This window comes from Nothobranchius furzeri, chromosome 12 (genome assembly GCF_043380555.1).
Source record: "Nothobranchius furzeri strain GRZ-AD chromosome 12, NfurGRZ-RIMD1, whole genome shotgun sequence".
NCBI classification, from domain to species: domain Eukaryota; kingdom Metazoa; phylum Chordata; class Actinopteri; order Cyprinodontiformes; family Nothobranchiidae; genus Nothobranchius; species Nothobranchius furzeri.
This window is the reverse complement of record NC_091752.1, coordinates 21,789,999-21,813,965: the sequence shown is the minus strand read 5'-3', so window position 1 is coordinate 21,813,965 and position 23,967 is coordinate 21,789,999. Positions and strand designations below refer to the sequence as shown.

Below are 23,967 nucleotides of genomic sequence, written 5' to 3'. Positions count from 1 at the left end.
GCAGGATCTTGGCTGGATGAAAATAGTTTTGACTGAAAGATGATCTTTTTGAAAAGACAAAACTGTCATGTCACTGTCTCTTTATTCTGCTGGATTCCCACAAACACTCCTTCAGACTTCAGGACGTGCTAAGTCTTTTTATTACTGTACCAGAAAATACCTTTAAATATTTTATGTAGCAATGGTTTTGCTTTGGAAACCAATAGAGAAATCTTCAGTTTATTTAGAAAAATATTAATATTAAAAGTCGACTTTACCGAAAAACCATTTTTAGTTATTATTTCAGATTATAATCGGTCACTGTGAGTTTTTCATGCACTTTGTGGAGATAAAACATCAGCGTTGCAGAGTAAACTGAGTCAGTGGTTGAGACGCGTTGCTGTTTTCGACTCTGAAGCGAGATGTCCAAATTAGAAAGTAAGTTTCCAAATCTAAACGTTCAACTTTCCTACTAGAGACCACTGCAAATGTATTTAATTGTGAGTAAAGTTGATCTTTAACAACTCTAATCCTATTTTTAGTCTGTTTCTGACCTGATTGTGCTATGTAAATAAAGTTTTAATTGTTATGAAGTAAAAAGAAATTCAAGACAGAAATAAAATCATCTAAGGGCCCAAAACTGATAACTTATATAAAGCATTTTTGATATTTCTGAAAGAAATGACATTTATTGTTAAATAAAAAATCTACGGTTTCACCTGGTTTAACTTTTAAGTTTTTATTGTTTTTATGACATACATGACAATTTCTAGTATGTGCAGGGCTTTGGTTGGTTGTAATGCTGTTTTAAAAGCACTCTATAAGTAAAGTGGTATGGTATTGCAGAAATGCTGTTTGAATGCTATTTGCTAAAATGATAGCTCAGACTGCATAAAGCAACACGTAAGTTTCCCGCTTCTCTCTCTACTGGTTAAAAGCATAATTACAACTGTCGTAAACGGCTGCCTGCTGTTGCTTGTGCCGACTTTGCAGATAACAATGTCATCCGACAATATGTTGCATTTAGCATGATTTCATAAATGTGTGAAAGAAAAAATTTGGTCTTTGCTACTTTTTTAAATGTTTTGAAACTGGAACAAACAAGTGTAGACCATGCTAATGCTCACTCTGGTTTTAGCGTTTTGTTTGTCTAGTTCACTTATCTGTACCAACTAAAGTGAGCTGTATGAAAATCAGCATCAGCCCATAAATCCAGAATCAACACATCTGTAGAAAATACTTTTGATCTTTTCAAAACTATTCTTATTTACCGCATCTCACAGGAAACCAAAACACCAACTGTGTTTATGGAAAATAGAGGAATAAAGCTGGTCTGACAGCACTCACATACCACTTGCCCTTTTCACTGTGATGATTTAAGGCAGGACTGTTATTGTTTCATTGCACGCTGCCATCCTGTTTTTGAAGTACTAAGGCAGACTGGTAATTCAAAGCTAATACGCCTATTAGCGGCAACTTGAGGTAATCACAGAGATGAATTGAAGGAGCTGTCACTCCAGAACAATGCAGCGAGCATTAACACCACTCCTCTAATGCTGCAACACAAAGCAGTCGCTGTTTTTGTAATTAAAAGTAGATAAAACGTGGTCCTGTCAGAATCTGAAGCATATATATTGTAGATTTGGTGAAAGGCTGTTGGGTGGGAGAGATGTAGAGGAGAAAAGGACACATCTGCAGATCCAATTTTCTTTGGTGACATCTAGAATGAGGTGAAAAAGCCTCCAGGAGGGTACCGATGCTGGAGGGTAATAAAGAATAGATGCTGTTCCCCTTTGAACATGGAGAAATCTGACCTCAGTCACTCTTTGGCTTGTCCTGTCTTTATTCTTTCATGTTCTGCTTTTTCTTCTTATTATTGTTATATCTCAAATTCACTTCCCTTCCATCGTTTCAGATGACTCCCTTTCCGTCTTTCTCTTCAATCTCACATGACAAATCTAAAATAAGCACGCAAGCAGAGAAATAAGTCATTTTTAACCAACAGGTTAGGCTCAGATTTCATTCTCCTCTTTCTCTCTGCTATATGGTTCGATGTTTCCCTGAACATTTTTACTGTCTGAAATCCGAGCTCTGCTCCAGTGCAATCCGTATGCATTTCAGCCACAGAGGGAAGAGATAAACTATTGAGTGTTTGGATACTAGTGTCACATAAAAGTAGTTTTCCTGTCACCTTCTCTGGCGTGTGTGTACTCTGCCGTTTATTAGAATGTATGGAACAGTAATGATGAGACTTGCTGTTGTTTTGCCAGGTAGGAAATAAGCAACAGGAAAGTCAAGGAGGAGAATCATGGGTACAGTTGAATGCAGGCACAGCACATTTGTCAAACTGCCTGCCGTACATTTGTTGTTTGTCTCACCAAAGACTGAGACGGAAACAAACTGGGATGGGCAAAAACACAAAGGGGGCACATCTTTTTCCTCATTCTGTTATTTTAGTTGCATAAGGTGAAGCGATGCCCTCACTGGGAGTCAGGCAGAGGCGAAACATCAGATGGTGGGCAGTGGGAACAGCCTGCGCCAGTTCTTGTTGAACATCTTATGGGCCATTCCCATCTGTAGCGGGTCGGCCCGGGCCGGGTAGCCCCAGTCGGCCCCAGCCTGGCCCGGTTGATTCCACACATCCTTGTCTTAAGCCAATGTGGGCTGATTCTACCCACCAATCAGAGGCTTGCTCTAATGGAAGGTGTGAATTTGCTGTCAGCAGTGGGTGTGTTGGCCCTGGTCAACCTGAAGCAGACCCCCTCGAGAAGAGGGCTGAGAATGAGCCTTGGTTGGCCCGGAAAAATACCAGGCCACCCAGATATGTAAACAACCTACGCTACCCGGCCCGGGCCGACCCGATACAGATGGGAATGGCCCAATAATCTCACCAAATCTTGGCAAGCATTGATACCAGATATTATTTATTGGCATTACTTAATAACCTGCTACATGTTATTGTTAATAAATGGCAAAACAGTATTTGGCAGCCACCAATTGTACAAGTTGTTCCACTTAAGATGAGAGAGTTCTGTCATTTTCATCATAGGTACATTTCAAATGTGAGACAGTAAGTAAAATAAATCCAGGAAGTCACAATGTATGATTTTTAAAGAACTTATTTGTCCATTGCTGCAGAAAACAAGTGTTTATCAACTAAAAAAATTTTTTCTTCAAGAAGTTGTTCTATCTCGTTACCAATGGCGGCTTGTCCATAGGGAGCGCTGGGGCGCCACCCTACCATTCTCTCAGGAAGAGGATGAAAAGAAGAAGAAGATAGAAATCATAAAATATTTTTAAAAAATACATGAAAATTAAACTAAGTGATCTATAAATCACACAGACTACAAATGCTGTGTATAATCTACATTTAAGTGTAGTTTTAAAAAATTGTTTACACTTTTGCCACAGAACCGGAAATTCTCAACAGTTCACTGTCCTTTGTTGTTGTAGAACAGATGAGTGCACCTCTTGGAGTTTTTTTTATTATAAAGAAACAGAAAATGGTGGAATGTGGCATCAGGGACTTATAAACATTCTACAGTAGGTAAAAAAACACAAGACAGTCAAAAATCAGCTCAGTGTGACATTTGAACATTGGATTACAGAACCAAGTGTTTTTTACTATAACATGGACATCATGACCAAAAATCAGCTAACGTAAGACTGTAGGTAGAGTTTTAGTAATTATGTTGTTGTAAAGAAGTGAGTCCAAACTTTAATTTAAGCAGTTCTTTATGTGGAAAGCATCATATTGCATTGTTGCTACTTTGAGTTTGGCTTTTTTCAGCCATTTTATTTAGTGTCATTGTTGAGGTAGAAAATGTGGATTCTATCATAAGATTGGTAAACTCACATCGCCTAGTAGTGATTGATATGTGGTTAGCGCTAACATCTAGAACCAGCATAAATGCGCCCCACCAAAAATTAAATTCACCAGCCGCCACTGCTCGTTACTGGTATTAGTGGCACCTGTTTTAACTCAATATTGGTAAAAATAATAAACCACCTGTCCACACTTTCAAACAGTCAGACTCTAACCTCCAGCATAGCCAAGACCAGAGAGCTCTCCATGGACACCAGGGACAAACAGTCTATAGGCTAGCAGCTTGGCTGAATTAATTCTGTATATGAAATGTCCTAAATAAATGAAGCTGCTTTAATGAGAAACTGTTGGAGGGTTTATTAGAAAAAGCAATAAAAACAAGATCACTGACAGTTTCCCTCGACATGGGGCTTCATGCATGATCTCATCTTATGGGCTACAAATGATCTCGAGAAAGGTGAAGAAACAGCCCAGAACTACACTGGGAGGATTGGTCCTGAAGAGAGCTGGGACCACAGTAACAAAGGTTATGATTTGTGCTTGAAGAGGTTTGCCAGAGATTATCTGGATGATCCAGAGGAGGATTGGGAGAACGCCATGTGGTCAGATGAGTCCAAAATAGAGCTCTTTGCTATAAACACCATTCACAATGTTTGGAAGGGAAGATGGCTGAGTTTTATACCAAGAACACCATACCCACTGTGAGGTATGAGGGTGGTAACATCATGCTTCGGGGCTGCTTTTCTTCAAAGGGTACAGGATGACTGTTCTGGCCGCCACCTCTCCGTCCCAGGGGTTGAAGTTCAGCACCACAGACAGAACTTGTTTCTGATGCTCCTGTTCAGCGCAACGGACAAGGGCACGCCGACTATGAACTTCCACCACCGCTTCCTCTTGGATGCGGCCGGCGCAGCTCTTCAAGGTTGCCCTAATGATACCTAAGGAATGGCTCTCAGTTATTCTGGGGGTCTTGGATCTGTGCTGATGTTCCCTGATCACTCCGTCTAGCAATGCTAGTGATCCGATAAGCTGAGTGCTTTGGATGACCGCTTGTGGGGTTACCGTTTAAATCACCCTATAGCTTTGACAATAGTATTCTGTTTGTAGTTGTACTTGTTGTAATTGTTGAAGTGTGCTACCATGTAGATTGCCTAGGTAATTTGGTTTTGGTGGGCTGTCACACCACTCATTTTTAGATCAACAGTTGAGCAATATTCTAATCATTTTTTCTCCTCAAGGTTATTTTTAGTTATTGTTGGTCCAATTAGCTTAGAGGCATTTTGTGTTGGATATCAATATATATTTAGCATTGAGTTTACAATTAGCAGTGACAAAATAAATCCTTAGTTCATTTTTTAAAGTTGCACGTGTCTCCTTTATTCTAAACTAATGATTATACATGACAAGATATGAATAATGAGATGTGATGGAGTGGATATTCTGTGATGGAATGTGATGTGTAGGTGGCGTGATGTAAGCTAGATGTTTATCAGAACCTTTGTATCTTACAGAAATTGTGAAATCATGGGTGTAAAAGAATTTGTTGTCTGCTATAAACTAGACAGTTGATTATTAATAAAACAACATCTGACACAATCTGTTGTGTCTACAAACCCTGGCGGAGGCCCCCAGCAGATCCGGACTGCCAGGAAGTCGGGTGAACCTCACGGCACCGGGATGTCGTAGATTAAACTCCGATACGACCCGTCCAGTCTTGAGATGTCTCCAGGTCACAACAGTAGCTGGAATGCTTGTTTGTATCCAAAGTGGATGTGGCGCTTAGGGAGCCGTCTGGCTGTGTCAGCTTGCATCGTGCAAACAGGTTTATGACTGTATGTCAAAAGAAATGTCTCAAGGATGCTTGTTCCAAATTGGCGGGTCTGAACTCCGCTAGAAACTGAATTACTCAGGAAGTAATTCTTGTTTTAGTAACTCATTCACTGCCATTGACGAATGAAGTCGTCATTTTAGATCCAACTGTTCACTGCCCATGACGACTAAAGTCGTCATTTGCATTTATTTACTGTGTGGGCATCTGAACGAGCCTCCGCACCGAGAGAACAAACATCTCAGCTCTGAAGCCGATCTTCCCCCGCATACGTCACACGTCACATGATCAGGAAGCAGAAAATCCATGTTTTAGGAGATCGTTTTGGGCCGTTCCTGTAAAAAAACAGTGAGGCACGAACTGGAAAAGCGTCTGACAATCACAATTCAACAACAAATTATGGAAGAACGGACAACACTCGAAACACGCGGATTCTTCCTGATGTAAGAGGTGAGTCTCCGCTTTGTTTTGGTTGTTTTGGCGTCAACATCATCCTAGCGCACAACGTTCTGTGACTCTTAAAATAACAGTGAAAACGGCGAGAAATGCTGGCAGCGAAGGCCTTTAGCGATCAGGAAACGGCTGGCAGCGAATGAGTTAAACTACTTTGTTATGATTTCTGGCCATTCTGGCAAATCAGAATGTGCCATGTCTGGAAGGCTCTACCAAAACATTCCTCAGAAAGCCGCACCTTCCTTCAGATGCAAGATGTTTTTATCGGTTTGAAAGAGGATGGTTTAAAACACTTATGTGAGGTGAACTGTAACCTTAATTTGTATCTTATGAAGATGTGTATGAGTTTAGACAATGATTAACTTGTTAAATCAAACACATACTGATCATAAGATCTGCAATGGATCGTTGTAAGAGCAATATTCATTTCAACTTCATTGATTTAAGCACAGATTATTCAAACATTTTGTTTGAACATCTTGTTCATTCAACCATGTGATTAATTAACTTTTAAGTTGTAAAGCCTTGTAGGATTTGTGTATATTCACTTTTATTCCCAGTGAGGAATCCAGCAGTCTGGGACAGAGAGATATTTGACATTTTATTTATGTCTGCATTGAAGCACAATGGATCCTCCAGCTGGTGTAACCTTGACTTTGCAGCTCTGGTGTGTATGAAAGGTTACTGTGTCAACTTGATGGTGAAAATGTACCCTTTTGATTCATTACAATATCGTATGATTTCTTGTATTATTTTTTCTTTGACATTCTGATTTTCACGGTTGAACCTATGACGGAAAGTACAGACCTCTCTCAGCTTTTTCAGTGGCATACCATAAATCCTCTAATACAGGCCCGGGCCTGTATTTTACTCAAGCTCATCAAGCTCCAGGATTTTATTGGAAGGAGGGCCAGAATTAGAGGCAGGCCTCAATTTCTATTTGAGTTTGGTTGGTTCGCTGGAGTTTTTGACAATTAAAATTGCGCCCACATTTTGAAAGTTAAACACATTTTTTAACAACGGTAGTTTCTGCTTCAGCCCTCTCCCCCCTCCCCCTGCGTAGCAGTCGCAAACTCACTGATGCGCCTGCAGCCTCTCAGAGTTCCTGCTGCTCTAAACATTAAAACAATAATTTCATTTTCTGTTCCTCACTTCTGATTACCTTCAATGGTGTCTGTTTGTTGCAACCACCAGGTACAAAAACTAACTTGTTTTTATTTGACTATTTTTCTGTCCTGTCTGTTTATTATCTTCCTGCATCTCCTCTCAATCCTAAAGAAAAACTGCTACCTGGCTTCATATATATTCACCTCATGAGTTACCTTTGAACTGCAGTTCTAAAAGATCTACCGACCGTAATAACAGCGGGGTGCGCGCTGCTCGCCGGCCGCACCGGTGAGGTGCGTCACCGGAGGACAAAACAGGTGATGCGCCCCGCTCCACAGCAGCGAAAAGCATCAGGCACAAATAAAAGACAGAAAACATAAAAGGAAATGAGCCGACATAAACAAACGCGTGTTAAATTAGTTTTTGAGGTGGCGACACCAGATTTGATAATGTTACTGTGGTCGTGCTCAGGACGCAGATGTCTGGAGCGCATCAACAATCAGAGCTTTGCATGCGCAAGCTGGTTAAGGTTAGGATGGGGGTGAGGGGAAGGTTAAATTGCAAGAGGGCAAAGGTCACAATTTGGTTAAATGTCCGTTTTACGGCGGGTGTCAGTACCGACGCTCTGGCACAGCGCGTTGCCTCCCGACACGCAGGGGCTCATCACCTGCTGACAGCAGGCTGCTGTCTTTTCCGTGGACTGCATATTGCCGGTCATTATCAAGTGACAGCGACTAGTCGATGACAGGCATAAAAAGTCACTATAGAGCGGTGAAGTCGACTAGTGACTAGTTCATACAACCCCTGCTACTGCTCCCCAGAGTGTTCTGCAGCATAATCAGCACGTTCTCTTTGAACTTGATATCAAATTTTCGCCTCCTCTTCGTCTCCGCACCTGCCACGGTTAAAGTTACCCTCGCGGTCTATCACTGGCAAATCAAAAGTGAGACGGATGACACAACGGCCCCCCTGTGGTACTTGCTTGTTACCACATTCCACCCGGCCGCAATAAAAAACCGGCCATTATTCACCTCCGCCGACTCCAACACCGGCCAAAATGTGATACCCGGCTGTTAATTGAATACAGGCCAATATTAGAGGACTTACGGTAACTTGCACAATCTATGGCTGCCAAATACTTCTTTGCCCAACTGTACACAAGTATTTCGGTAACACCTTACAAAAAGGACCCCTTTATTAATGTTACTTAGTGCGTTATTAAACATTAATAAACAATAAAATAAATTATTAGCAACTGCTTAATATTAATGTTAATATAAAATAATGCATTACTAAGCAGATACCCCTCCCCTGGCCCTTTGTTCTACCCTTAAGGACTCTTAATGGTTGACAATATTGGGAACGGTAATAACGGGATACTTTGTCTATTAATGCTTAACTCATTCGCTGCTAGCGTTTCTCACCGTTTTTACTGTTTTTTTTTAAGACTCACAGAACGTTGCGCACTAGGATGATGTCGACGCCAAAACATTCAGAACATTCAAAACAAAGTGGAGACTCACCTCTTACATCAGGAAGAATCCGTGCGTTTCGAGCGTTATCCATTCTTTCATAATCTGTTGTTGAATTGTGATCGGCAGAAGCTTTGCCGGTTCGCTCCTCACTTTTTTTTACAGCAGCGGCCCAAAACAATCTCCTAACACGTGGATTTTCTGCTTCCTGATCACGTGATGTGTGACGTACGCGGATGAAGATCGGCTTTAAAGCTGAGATGTTTGTTCTCACGGTGCAGGGGCTCGTTCCGACGCCCGCACAGGAAAAACATGTAAATGACGACTTAAGTCGTCATTGGCAGTGAACAGTTGGATTTAAAATGACGACTTTAGTCATCAATGGCAGTTAATGAGTTAATAATGGTTAATAAAGAAACCCTTATTGTGAGGTGTTACCTGTATTTCTTGCAATTTTGCTCTTTAGTTGCTTTTTAACAGTAACAAACTTTTCCCACAGTTCTCTATATATCTAATATTCTCTTCACCTGCTCATCTGGTTGTGAGACTCTTGATCTCCTTCTGTAAGTTTTGCTGATTTAAACACAAAAAATCTCATTGTTTTCCAGACTTTTTTGGTCTGATCAGTACACTAGGTGAAGAGCAAGAATATGTTTTACTGGTTTTGTGTGGATCAATCTGCCCAATGTTGGAAACATATCTATAAAACAATAAACTTTACTTAGCTTTCATTACTAAAGCGTGTTTTTCCAATTATTATTTATTTACCAAAAACCAAAAGGTTTTGTACTCAGACTGCAGACTGTAAGGAATATAGGAGTTCTATTGGCTAACAGGTATTTAATGATGACTGATTTGTCAATAAAAATGTATTATTTTTTTTCATCAAACAATTTTCACTGACAAAGGATCCAAAATTTGTCTTTGGAGAGAGGCGGCATGCCCCGCCATGTGTTTGTGCGCCTCTTGCCCACTCTCTCCAGCGTGGTTTGTTTGTCTCCCTCCCTCTCATTTTCGATGCCATCTCCCACTCATCCTCCCTCACTCTTTTTATCTGCTGGCTCTCTCACTCACTCCCACCCCCCCCCCTCCTCATAACATTCACTTCCTGACAACCGCTGCCAAAGGACTAACAAGAGCAGCACATCCCCAGATTCCACCACTGAACGAGGGTCTGGGGAAAAAACACACACAGATGAAAGGGAAGAAGAGAAAAGTTCTAAGTGTAGCTGAGGATGTTTTAGATGTGGTTGCTTGTAGATTCAGCAGTAATGGCCTCCAATATGGATTAATCAAGGTTGACTGAAGTCAACAGGAGAGAACCAACTACTTTCTTGGAGTGGTCCTGAATCAGAAGCTCTTGGTTTGAATGAAAGTCTGGAGCAGAGTGGAAGAAAACTGCTGGTCTGGACTCGGTCAAAGTGTTGAGATTGGGTGCGGTTGTGCTGCTGGCCGGGCTCGGGCCAGCCCGACTCGGATCATTGGCGTCGTGCTGAGCGATGACATACAGCGGTCCACCAAGATGCTGAGTCTGGATGGACTGGAGATGATCGCTGTCCTGGTGGTCATGGGTCTCTTCATCAAAGTCCTGGAGCAGTTTGGGATGTTCGAGCCAGTTGGCGGGGAAGGTAATGACTTTTTATTTAGTCGCTGGAGAAGAATCACAATAAAATGTGAGATTTTAGAAACTGTGTTGCAGAATGAGGGGTTATTTTAATCTGTGATGCCCTTTTCCCTCTGGTGCTCTGTGGGCAGCAGTCCTATCTTTGGGTTTCTGTTACCAGAGGGCCATGCAACACATTATTCCTCCGTCTCCTTCCCAAACACACACACAGAAAGAGTAACTTTAGCTGTGTGTGGTCTCTGTCTGCCCCTAGGGTGTGTGCTTTTACCTTTCAATCGATAACACTATGGGCAGAGTGAGTCTGAGTGCTCTATAGAGGCGCTGGTTTCAGTGAGGGAGTGTCAGTGTAACTTTTAGTTCTCAGATTAGCTCATAACCTTTACACAGGGATGTTTAGGGAGTGGAAACATGGCTTTTCTGCAAGTCAAAAGCAACATGCTGTCTGATCGGGTAGGTGTGTTGATGGGATTATTGGCTTTCCTTAACAAAAAGAAAGAACTTAATAAACATTCAAGCCGGTTTGTGGTAACAGTAGATTATTTGAGTCCAGAGGTGGACTTCATTTAGTTAAGAAGGTTTTCTTTCTTTTTCTCGCTCACCTGCAGCAGGACATGTCGCCACAAATCCCAGTCTTCCTTAAATCTCATCTGGATTATCTGAGTTTAGTTGTCTTTTAAAAACAATCTACTCAACACCCCTCCTCCCTGCTCCTACACTGACAAAAAGACAGGTGTTATTTCTGGACCCTGCTTTCTGTTTCCTTTTGCAGTCCTCCATGCGACAGGTACCAGAGAGAAATTCTGGCAAGATGTTGTGTTTTAGCACTGCCATCCTCTGCTTTGACTGCAAGACGCTGTATGAAAGACATGCTAGCATCTTGCTCTGATAAATGAAGCAAAGATTAAGCTTTTTCACGAATAGATCACTTTGAACTCTGTGCTACAGGAGACACTTTTCATCCCTGATGCACCCGCTGGACTGAACCCAGCAGTCAAGGTGTGCCAGCAGCTCGGTCATCTAAACATTCTTCTAGGAAAGCCATCATCATCTCTCTACGAGCCGCCTGCTCATACAGGCACAAACAAAACTCACATACATAAACATTAAAGCCTCAGTTTAAAGTTTCATTTTTGTGAGCATCAGTCTTCAGGATGAATTCAGTCTACTTGATGGAAATTGCAGCCTTAATGAGAGTAGGTGGGTGTGTGCCAGCTACGGTAAGTACTTTAGCTAATGAATTTTTTAATGGAGGATCTTAGTCCAGATGGCATAATGACTGTAGGACTCAGACTATCTGCAGATTTACTAAAAGGTGTACAGAGTCATTCCACATATCCCTTCGTTTATGTCTTTACGGAAAGAAAATTTCATCCAGTTCGTTTAATTGCATGGCCAGGCTCTTCTCAATCCTCTTGTCTATCTTTAAAGCTCCTTGGATTTAGAATGGTAAAATCAATATAAGTAAAATAAAAACAATCTAAATTATTTTGTCTTCCTAAATTATCCCTTCAACTACGAAAAATGAGTTTGAATGAGAGGAATTTTGTTCTGTTAGACCTAAACCGAGCTGCAGTGTGCCAAATGAAGGATAAGAAGACACTTTTGGCTCATTCATTTAAAGAGCCATGCTGCTGACCCTGCAATAAATAAACACACATTAAGTGTCACATAAATAAGTGCAAAAAATAAAACACGGCTAACCTGGACATGTCTTATTGAATGTGTATAAGCAGCACTTTGGCCTGGAGGTTTATGGGGTACTGATAGATTTAAAGCTAATGGCTAACGACAGGAGTGAACATTCAGACGTTTATGAAGTGGATGCTGAGTGGGATGGGCTGGACCAGACTAACAGGCAGTATTTCTGAGATAAGAGTTTCTAGGAAAACAGCACCTTTCATGGACTGATTAACTTCAACTGAAGAGATAAATTAAAGGTGCATAATGTAGAAATGAATTAAAAATGACATGCTGTGATAAAATTTGGTTACTGCAACCACTTTAAACAACTCTGGAGCTTTTAGCCAGCCGTCGTCAATTACAATTGTAGGCACTGTAGTATTAGCTCGCAGGAGGCACGGCAACCTTTAGTTACGTCCCTCCTTTCTTTGCTTTAGTAGGAGAAAAACTGACATCCCCCACAGCCAGCTGGATATGAAATGTGTTTCAGTAGAACCTTCCTTTCAAAAAGACTGAAACATTAGACTCTTTTGGGATTTTCTTGTTGTAAATTTTTCATTTCTTACTTACTTATTCAATTCTTACTTACTGCACCTTCAGATAAATGCACTTGTTGTCCTGTTTATGGCCATCTATTTCTCAGAGGGTGTGCGAGGTCAGATGTCTGTGTTCTGACTTTTGAAGTTCTTAATACTTTCTTAGATTCTTAAGTTCTTAATACCTGATGACTTGCAGTCATCCAAAACAGTCTTTGATTTTAGAATAAACTGGTCTAGTGATGATTTTGTTTATCCAGGAACACGTTAAAGGTGTTGGAACATTCATTTAATAAATGCCTTTGCAGTGGTCCCAAGTAAGAATTAATGCCTTGTAAGTCGTACTCTGGGGAAGAAAAACACAGATGCACCATTTTCAGGAACTAGAAGTGAGCCACATCATAGCTGAGCTTCAGACGGCAGCTTCTGGACTCTTATTTCCTGATGTTTAGACATCTCGTTCTGGATTGAATAATAGCCACGTGACTGTACCGTTGGCTTGCAACGTAAATGTTTTAGCTCCATAAATAACACAAGGCCTGGAGGAGCTTCTGACATGAGTTGAAGTTGCTAATGCTAACGTGGAACTTCTATTAGCCGAGGCGTTTTCTGCTGTTTCCTGGATGCTAAACCAATAACAGCCTTCCCTGTCATGAGTCATGATGGGTGAGTGCATGAATTGTAAGTGACAGTGGGACGTAGATCTGAAGCTAATGCAGGAGATAGGTGTAGAAGACTGTTTTCATGTTGGGTCAAACCAAAGACTTTTTAAAAAATGGGGCCCAATGCCTTCCTGCTTGACACTTAGCTTGAAGGGGTTGGATTGGGGGGTCAAGCCACCAAATAGTTCCCTAGCACAGCCACAGCTGCAGCTCACCGCTGGGACTGGTCAAATGCAGAGATGAATTTCACCAGTGTGTGATGACTAATGGGACTTTAACTTTGTCTCATTGGCTATGTTTTGTTTACTTTTTGTAATAATTTAATCTCTTGTTTTGACTAAAATAAAAACACAGGCTAATTTGTCACCTATCTTTGTCATCAACAAGCAACTTCTGAGTTGGCACACATGCTGGGGTGGTGCTCGTTTACACCAGATTTGGCTTCCTCGAGTACCAAATGATGATTTGTACAGAGAAGTCTGTGGGACAATGAGAGTGCGCCGTGTGCGAGCTTATAACAAGCACTGTGGTGTTTGCGGAGTGGTTACACCGGTGCTCAAAGGTGCAGGTTTAAATGACAAACAGCCTGTCGGCAACAGGAGAGGTACAGGGAGAGGGAGCAAAAGGTGACTGCATCACAGATGGCCTAGACTGATGGTGCAGTTCTCTTTCTTAACATTCGTTTCGATGTCTCACTATGGGATACGCCCCTCCGCGGATTCCTCAGAAGCACTTATCTCAATACGCCAATCCTGATTGGCCAGTGACCGTGACGTACGCGTCCCCCTGCTACTATAAGTAGCAAGCGTCCCCACGCACGCACTATTCAATCACCTCTTCTCGCTTCGGTGGTCGCTTATCTCTGAGGTAAGTTAGCTCAACTGTTCACAGACGGAGCCAGCTAATATTCTCTCCGTCGCCGAACGTTAACTTACTGTCCTTCTGTCTTGGCCTTCACCATAGGCTCGGGGCATAACGAGCAGCTTCACACTCCAGTGCACCTGTTCGTTCTCTGCTAACACACCAGTTAGCCTACATGGAAGCCGCTCCTCCCACCAGAGGAGTCGACGGCGCAGGAGCTCGCCTCTGTACCTGTGGGAACAAAATCTCGAGCACAGACTCGCACAAGGTCTGCTCGAGCTGCCTCGGGCTGGAACACGCCCAGCTGGCATTGGAAGTCCCCGGGTCATGTGAGAGCTGTGCCTGCTTCAACCTGAAGAGCCTTCGCCGGCGGCTAGCGCGCCAAGCTAGCCTGTCGGGGAAGGACCTTTGCCTGCCGGCCCCTGGGCCACCGCCTGGGGACGCCAGCGAACATGTCCTCCCGGAGTCGGAACCGTGTGCCGAACTCAGCTGGGGCTCACAGCTCGAACCGGCCGGTCCGAGCCACCCCGTCGAGGACGTGTTGGAGTTGGACTACGGAGACGACGAGGGCACCTCGGAACTCCTCATTTCAGAGGAGGACGAGGATGACGACGTTTTTCTCCCCATCGCTCAGGCCTCCATGCCTAGCTTTCCGTCCTCTCTCAGGGATGGAGCGGCTTCTCCGGCTGCCCACCTAGGCATGCAGTCAGTCTGCCGACGCGCTGCGACCAGGCTCAACATCCCTTGGCCCACCATGGTCACTGAAGCTGTCAGATCCCGCTACGAGGGAAAGAAGCTGCCTCAGGCCACAAGGGCGGCAAAGCCTCTCCTTCCCGCCTTCCCGGAGCTTCTCCAAGAAGTGAGGTCCTCCTGGGACAAACACCCTTTCAGCTCCAGGTCTCCTGTCCAAGGAGCCTCCTAGCTGGACTTCGAGGGGATGGAGAAGGCTGGCATGCTTCGCATGCCGCCGATGGAACCGCTGGTTGCAGCCCACCTGCACCCACGGCTCTCGGCAACTTCCTCCAGGCCTCCCACTCTCCCCGCAAAGGCGGACCGCTTCCAGTCGGCGCTGAACGAGAGGGCGTACGAGGCTGCCGCCATCTCCGTCCGAGCTTTGAATGTCTCCTCCATGCTCTCGGCGTACCAAGCCGAGCTCTGTGAGGACATGAATACGAAGCCGGACCCGGAGGTGTGGGAGGAAATCACCGTACTGACCGACATCTGCCTGCGTGTGCAGCGCTGCGCGGTCCAGGCCACGGGAAAAGCTATGGGCATGATGGTGCTTCAAGAACGTGCACGATGGCTGAACCTCTCCAACCTCTCTGATAGAGAGAAGGAGGACATTTTGGACATGCCAATCGTGCCTGAAGGCATTTTTGGCTCTGCCCTGGCATCAATGCAGCAACGGTGTGCGGCCAAAAAGGAAGAGGATGAAGCCCTACATCTCTGCCTTCCCCGTAAACCTTCACCGGCGCTGCCGGCTCGGCCGAACCTGCCTCAGGCAGCTGCCCGAGCCCAGCCTCCGTTCCGGATCCCAAAGCGCCCGAAGCCTCAAGCTGTCCAACCAGCTCCTTCGGGCTCAGCGCCTCGACCAGTTTGGCCTCAGGGACTCGGCAACCAAGCTGCTCCGCCGCCGGGACAATCCACCAGACACGGCGGTCAGCAGGTGAGGAGGAAGAAGAGGGCAGCCTGTCGGAGTTTTTCCCTCCCGACGCTGCAGCTGGCGGTTCCCCGTTCGCCAGCTCCTCCTGTTCGATGTTGCCATGGTGCTTTCTCCCCCCCTCACGGAACCCCTCCGGCAGAGTTCCCGAGCGGTCCAGGGTGGGGCCAGGACGTGCAGCCGGCGGTGCCGGCTCAAAACACACGTCACAAGCACTCACATTGTTTTTCACAAACATGTCACGCTCAAGGAGCATTAAAAGGTTCGCTGTCGCATCCAGACAAGATGTCAAGGGCGCAGCAAAAATCAATAAAAATGTCACTCATGAGCGGTTCCAGGCGGGGGCGGCGCCACGGGTCGTCCCCGTAAGCCTGGGCCGTCAAAGCGCAAAGCCCCCGCGCATGCGCAGTGGCTGCCACGAGCACCGCTGCCCCACAACCTCTGGAGGGAGCTGGTGCTCCATGTGTCACGGCTGTGTCACCGCTCTCCACTCACATAGAGGAATGGACAGCGGTTTCTGCTTCACGTTGGGTGCTGAGAACTATTTCGAGGGGTTACAGGCTCCAATTCGCCTCAGTTCCTCCTCGATTCTCCGGCGTAGTGTTCTCTCACGCCCAGGGGTCGTCAGCTCACATCCTTCAGGGAGAAATCCCCTCCCTGCTGGAGAAGGGAGCGATATGCATTGTGCCTCCCGATCGGTCTCAGAGCGGTTTCTACTCCAGGTCCTTCCTGGTCCCGAAGCGGGGAGGGACTGGGATTCGCCCGATCCTGGATCTGAGGGCCCTGAACCGATGCCTCAGAAAGTACATATTCAAAATGCTCACGCTCTCATCCCTTTTGCGTCTGATTCACCAGAACGACTGGTTCACCTCAATCGACCTGAGGGACGCATGCTTTCATATTCCCGTGTACCCTCCACACAGGAAATTTCTGAGGTTTGCCTTTCAGGGAGTGTGTTACGAATACACCGTGCTCCCATTCGGCCTCTCGCTGAGCCCGAGGGTGTTTGTCAGGTGTACGGAGGCGGCGATCGCCCCTCTGAGAGGGAGGGGCATTCGGCTGGCCACGTATTTAGACGACTGGCTCCTGCTGGCACGGTCCAGAGAGGAGACAGCGTCAAACACGCTGGTTGTGATCCCTCACTTGTGTGGTCTGGGTTTCAGAATAAACTGGCAGAAAAGCGCTTTACTCCCCTCCCAGAAAACAACCTTTCTAGGTCTGAATCTGGACTCAGGGGCGTTCACGGCCCGTCTCTCGGCACCACGCGTGAACGCGCTCTCGTTCTGCCTGGCGCGCTTCCGCCTACACAGTTCGGTGCGGTTTGCGTTATGCCTCAGGCTTTTGGGTCTCATGGCGTCGGCTATTTCAGTGGTACCACTCGGCCGTCTGCACATGAGAGATTTTCAACGCTGGGTGGCTTCTCTGGGTCTCTCTCCAGTGCGCCACAGAGCGTGCAGGGCGACGGTCTCTGCAGCGTGCGTCGCGGCGCTCCGCTGTTGGCGTCACCCCTCCCTCTTGGCACAGGGGGTGCCTTTGGGGTTGGTTCTCGTGAGGAAAGTGGTCACGACAGATGCGAGCCTGTCAGGTTGGGGGGGGGGGGGGGGGGGCTCCTGGAGGGTCGCTCTGTCAGGGGTGTGTGGAGCAGAGAGCTCTGGGGGACACACATAAGTTATCTGGAACTCCTCGCGGTCTTTCTGGCCCTGAGGCGCTTCCTGCCTTTTCTCTCTGGCCATCATGTCCTAGTGAGAACAGACAACACCATGACTGTGGCTTATATAAACCACCAGGGGGGGCTGCGCTCCATGCGGTTACTCACGCTGGCACGCAGACTGATCCTATGGTGCAGCAGGCATCTCCTCTCAATCAGAGCCACCCATGTCCCGGGTGTTCTGAATTGGGGGGCGTATCTGTTGTCCAGAGGGACACCCCTGTACGGGGATTGGAGCCTGCATCCAGCAGTGTTGGAACAGATTTGGATCCGGTTCGGCACAGCCGTAGTGGATCTTTTTGCCTCCAAGGAGAATGCTCACTGTCCTCTGCGCGACCGAGACGCTCCACTCGGCGTGGACGCGCTGGCGCACGACTGGCCACGGGGACTGCTTTACGCTTTTCCCCCAGTGGCCCTGATACCACCCACCTTGCTGGGGGTACGAACCCAGCGCCACACTCTCATTCTGGTGGCCCCATACTGGCCAGCCATGCATTGGGTGGCGGACATTTTCCAGCTCCTGGAGGGCCAACCTTGGAAACTTCCGCTTCGCAGGGACCTGGTGTCCCAAGCGGGAGGCTCGATCTTCCACCCTCATCCAGAACGAATGGCCCTGTGGGCCTGGCCCCTGAGGTGCGCGGTTTAGGGTCAGCAGAGCTGCCCCAGGCAGTCATTCCAACCATTCAGAATGCTAGGGCCCCCTCCACTAGGTCCCTATATGACTGTAAATGGAGGGTGTTTGAAGCCTGGTGTCAGGGCAGGGGGGTCTCACCCCTCCAATGCCCGGTGAACGTCATTCTGTCTTTCCTGCAAGACTTGTTGGATGGGAAGAAGGCTTTCTCCACCATTAAAGTGTACCTAGCAGCCATTTCCGCCCGACACTTGGGTTTTGGGAAGAAACTGGCAGGTCAACACCCCCTGGTGTGTAGTTTCATGAGGGGCGCGCGCAGGCTTCTCCCTGTGTCTCGACCCCTGGTGCCCTCATGGGATCTGTCGTTGGTGCTGTCGGCCCTCTCCGGGCCTCCATTTGCACCTATGGATGGCCTGGACCTTAAGATCCTGTCTCTTAAGGTGGTGCTACTCCTGGCTTTGGTATCTGCAAAGCGAGTTAGTGACTTACAGGCTCTCTCTGTGCACCCATCCTGCACCCAGTTTGCACCAGGTGACATGAAGGTGTCCTTGAAGCCCAACCCTGCCTTTGTGCCTAAGGTAGTGGGCTCCTTTTCTCCTATTATCCTCACAGCTTTCTACCCACCACCCTTCTCCTCTCCTGAGGAGGAGCGGTGGCACAAGCTGTGTCCGATTCGCGCGCTCAAGGAGTATGTGAATCGGACGGAGAACCTTCGCAGGGGGGACCAGCTTTTTGTGTCATGGGGTGGGCCTCGTAAGGGGAAACCCGTCACAAAGCAGCGGCTTTCCCACTGGATTGTGGAGGCTATTTCTATGGCTTACTCCTGTCAGGGCATTCAGGCTCCTGTTGGGCTCAGGGCCCATTCTACTAGGGGCCTGTCTGCTTCTTGGGCCCTTTTTCGGGGGCTGTCAATCCAGGAGATTTGTGCTGCAGCAAGTTGGGCTTCTCCACTTGCATTTGCACGCTTCTATAAGCTTGATGTTTCGGTCCCTGCAATGACTCACACGATTCTGAGTGTGGGGCCTTTGGCGGGCCAAGACGTATCCCTGTAGGTTGGTGATCGTTGGATAAGCTGTCTGGCAATACGGGAGTCTCCATATCCCATAGTGAGACATCGAAACAAATGTTAAGAAAGAGAACTTTAGGTTACTATCGTAACCCCGGTTCTCTAACATGAGTGAGATGTCTCACCAGACAACCCTTCTTGCTGGGCGAAGCGAGAAGAGGTGTTTATCTTGAATAGTGCGTGCGTGGGGACGCTTGCTACTTATAGTAGCAGGGGGACGCGTACGTCACGGTCACTGGCCAATCAGGATTGGCGTATTGAGATAAGTGCTTCTGAGGAATCCGCGGAGGGGCGTATCCCATAGTGAGACATCTCACTCATGTTACTCAGAGAACCGGGGTTACGATAGTAACCTAAAGTTTTTGAGCAAAACTGCATGAAAAGTGTGGGTGTTTAACCTCCACGTTAGTGTGTTAAAACACTCACATCCTCCACAGGTGCAACACGGGGGTGGGCTAGCCTGGCATACCGAGCATTGTCCCCGTGGGCCAGTCAAGTCCGCTATCCCGTGGCAGAATTTTCAGCCCAGTACCCATGGACCCAGTCATTTTGGTTTACAGCCGTGGAAGGCTGGGATTGATTTAGCATACAGCAGCATCCAGAATAGCATCTAAGCTAGTAGAAGCTAACTGTTAGCATTAGCAACTCCACAACATGGCAGAACTTCTTCAGGCTTGTGGTACTTGTGGCGATGAAACATCAATGTTGTTGAATGAAGGGAGTCAGTGGTAGAGTTTTGTTGTTGTTAGCCAATCAGAGGTGAGACGTCTGAATGTTAACACCAAATCCTGCTGTTTTCGTCCCCACACTGCTCCGGCTAACTTCTACTTCCTGAAACAGGAGCACCAGAGCTTTTATTCCACATCGAACAACTCACCGATTCTAATGTACTGAAAAAACTGAGTGAACGAGAGCTCTAAAACACTTGCACTTATCATCTGTAGTACTTGAATATTCCATCAAAGGGCAGTACACACAGAATTTGACAGCTTGTTTTGTTTTGGGGAACATAACACTAATCCAGTTAGAGAAGTAGAGCTCTTAGGAAGATGGATTTCAAATGTGATGCATTTTGCATTATAGGGTGTGTAAAAATATAAAGCAAAAGTATGAAAACACAGAGAAAAAACTTGTGAAAAATGTAATGGGTTCAGTTTGTGCAGAAATGATGGACTTTGTCAGCTTCAGTAAAAGAAGGAGTTTCAACTAAATAACAAAATTTGACTTATTAATTCAGCAGTTTTTCTTTTATGTTTATTTTCTCATGACATTGGACATGGCTGACCAAAAATATCTGAAAACACAAGGAGGAAAATTGTCATTGAGTGCCTTCAGGACATTTTCTGGACTGCATTTTTCAACCTGAAGAGACCCCCAGGACCCGGGAAAACACTGAAACGATGGATGGAGACTTTGGAGAGCATGATGGACATGTTATTGGGGGGATGGGAATGGGAGTATAATATTGGTGTAAGTGCAGGTAAATTGTCCAGCGGTCAGGAGAAGACCAATTTGTGTCTGAGCACATATGCTCCCTGTTATGCCCTTATTTAGTAGATAAGCAAACCGATGGAGCATAAAGTGTGTGTTGTGTGTGTTGTTGCCCTCATAATCTTGTAGCCATTACTGTAATGGGAAAAGAAAATTTAAGGTTATGATTTTTCTGGGAATGCATTATTGAATAGGTCTTGATTCTGCTGAAACAAAGGCCTTGTTTCAGTTCACATGCTCTTTTAGGAGTTTAGAAACAAGATTTTTGTCTAAGTTTATGAAAACGAATAAACCGGCACTGAGGAGGAGGCTGTCCTTTTGTCCTTGTCTCAAGCTTGTTATATCCCTGCACTGTTATTGGCTAGCCAATGAGAAGATGAGCACCCGGGACACAAGAAGGATCCCACGGGATATTTAATACGCATCTCTATTCCACCAGATCCATCTCTACCTATGTCTCTCTCTTTCTCTTGGTCCTCTTTCTTCCGCCTTTATTGTTCTCATTTCTTTTTCATTCTCTCATTGCATCTCTTGATTTGATTGTTTTTCCTTGTTGGTCTTAGTATTAGCATTTGAATAAGGACTGTACGTAGTAGTTGGTCTAAGGATAATAGCAGAAACAGATTCTGTGTTCTGCAGAGAGATGATGACATTGAGAATGAAGTAGGGGATTCACACACACACACACACACACACACACACACACACACACACACACACACAGCCCTTGTCTAATCCCTGGCTAATTTATTAGAATTTAAAAGATTTTCGTAATCTTGCACTCATTTTTAAAATAAAAAGCACAACATGAGCTTTACCTAAACTTTGTTACATTAACAAAATATAAAATTGAAATATTGATATTTAAATGTATGTTAAAGGTCAAGTTTTCATGCAGCATAAACTTAATTTAATTAGTTAACAGTTTATTTAATATACCTTAAAGGAGCAAATTGTAATAAATCTACAGCAAAACAATCACAAAACAGTCTAATGTTTGAAGGAAGGTTAAATAGAAACTTTAACTTGAAAAAAAGTCCTTTTGAAAAGGCTAAAGAGGGACACAGTTACTGTTTACAATCGGTGAGCCCATAAGGTTGCAGAGTCTGGGCTGAGCTAATGCTGCAGCGCCAGCATTTTTAATTAAATACAGGCAGTCCAAAGCTTCAGAGTTGTTTAAAGAACCAAAGCTAGTAAATACGTTATTTTGGGTATTACCAAGAAGCCACAGCATCTTTTTGTTTTACTCTAATATCAAGTGAAGCAGGCTAGAGGCTAACATTGAGCTAACAATGCTAACGGTGAATTAGAATTAGTCAGCTCTAAAAATATCTCAAGTGACATTTTCAATTCCCAACAACTCGATTTTACAGTGAAATGTATGTGTGGAGTTAATAATGAGTCAATCGTGGCGTTTTACTTCCTCAGTTGTTCAGAACTAAACCAGCAAGCTAACAGCATGATGACAACTACACTGCATCTTAATGCTGGAGACATATTACCGTAATGCATGTAGTAAGTTCTCTATACAATAAAACACCCAAAGCTGGGGTATGCTACATAGTTTAAAATTCTAAGTCACTTCAAAAAGCTTAAATTTGACTTTCTAACCCTGTTCCGTGTTCATCCTGTTCATCTTTTATTGTTTATGTTTCCTAACGTTCCCTCCCTAGGCTTCTACAGTAAACTGAATAATTTACGCAAGCCTGAAGCGTTGACCAATCGATTTGCCTATCTACAAGGAGGCGCTGTCAATCAACAAGAATGCTCTCAAGTTCCCAGCATATAGGAGTAGCTATAGTCTATCTGTCTTAATAAAAGAAAATAAGTAATTTTAGTTTATAACAGACAAAATGAACTTATAGTAGTTATAGTCGTTCACATTTCAAAATCTCTTCCTCCTCTCCTCGATAATGTCATGCTACAGACCCGAGCTTTAAACAAGTGAAAACAAAGAAGCATTACTATTTGTAGCTGGCTTATTAATCAATATTGTAACTTAAAATAGAAACTTTGTGTTTTTGCATCAATGTTTTACCTTGTTGACTGGAACAGCTTACAAAAGTTTAAAGGCTAGGTCAATAGTTCAATGTCCTTGTTTGTGCCTCTTGGTTGTTGTAAAGTGTTAATAAAGTGTTGTGGCTGTGTCAGGGTCTGTGTTTTAGTAGATTTTTTTTCCAATGAAATTTTCCTGTTAAATTAATCTGGGTTTGGATTTAAAGAGACAATGTGTTGTTTTATCATTCATCTCTGGAAATATTCGTCAAAATGTTGTTGAAAATTATTGAAATGATGCCTGGTTGTTGAAAAATATTGGCGGCTTTGTAACATAAAACCATAAAAATCAAGTCTAAAATACATGGGAGCGGGTCTAATGGGCTCGACACACGGGAGGCGACAAACGACCGCGATCAGCGAAATTTGTCACTGTCGCTTTTATTACCTGTCACACTGGAGGCGATCCGCGTCAGCGGCAAAGCCGTCTACGCGTTCTGTTCCATGACGAAATCAAAACTTCCGTTGTTTTGTTTGGCTGTGTCAGGTTGGAGGGAATTAAGGTTATTTAAGCAGTTCAGAGTTAATAAAGCGGTAGATATGATGTTTCACAAGGTGCTGCTAGAGTTATGTGAAATCTTACTTCTGATTTTACTATAAAACATAATAATAATCAACTTCTCCATGTTTGCTCTGAGATGTACGGAGCATCCTGTCCGCTCATTGGTCAGTGAATGAAACCTCCGTTGATTGGTCCTCGTCTGAGCGACAGCGATGAAAAGTTGAAAATGTTTCAACTTTCTGGGATCGCGTCGCTGGGTCGTCCGTGCACGACACGTGCACGAGCGCAAAATTTCACACGCACGTTTTTCGCATTTCGTTTAGTAGGAGAGAGACCCGCGATTATCGCTTTGTCACGCATGTCTCATTGAAAATGAATGGAAGAGAGGCGATGTCGCCTCCCGTGTGTCGAGCCCATAAGTCTCTGGGTGATGCCATATTAGCTGCCATGTTTCCTTCTAAGGAAGCCTGTGAGGACAAAATGCATTTACTCGTTTGTAACAAATGGTTACAAAACTTTCGATATTCATAACTGTTGATTTACACATTTCCCTCTTCACTCATTGTCAGTGTCTGATGGGCTTGTCATTTTGCTGGAGGTTACGCTCCCAAGGATTTTCGACCCTAATGGCCATCCGTTGGTAAAATTTCACAAATATAAAAATACTGCTTGCTTGCAATTATTTAGGTATGTACTGCCCCCTACGGCCAGAGAAAACACACACTGTCACTTTGAGCTCTTTAGTGAATTGCGAGCATCTCCTCAAGTTCTGTTACTCCTTACTTGAAGTTTGTGGCTTTCAGCTCAAACCTCCTGCCTCAACACT

At 44.9% G+C, this 23,967-nt stretch overlaps 1 protein-coding gene across 6 annotated transcripts in view; it reads left to right on the top strand.

Annotated features, from left to right (window-relative positions):
* LOC107375665 (A-type potassium channel modulatory protein KCNIP2) overlaps positions 1-23,967 on the top strand; it is a 155,964-nt gene that overhangs the window by 103,956 nt on the left and 28,041 nt on the right. The window contains exon 1 of one of the 6 annotated variants that reach the window (XM_015944317.3): positions 9,748-10,293. The exons of the other annotated variants lie outside the window; for them this stretch is intronic. Within the exon in view, the coding sequence (XP_015799803.1) occupies positions 10,035-10,293 (259 nt within the window). The 5' untranslated portion in view covers positions 9,748-10,034. Of the gene's footprint in view, positions 1-9,747; positions 10,294-23,967 lie in introns of those variants that run through there. 6 annotated transcript variants of the gene reach the window in all.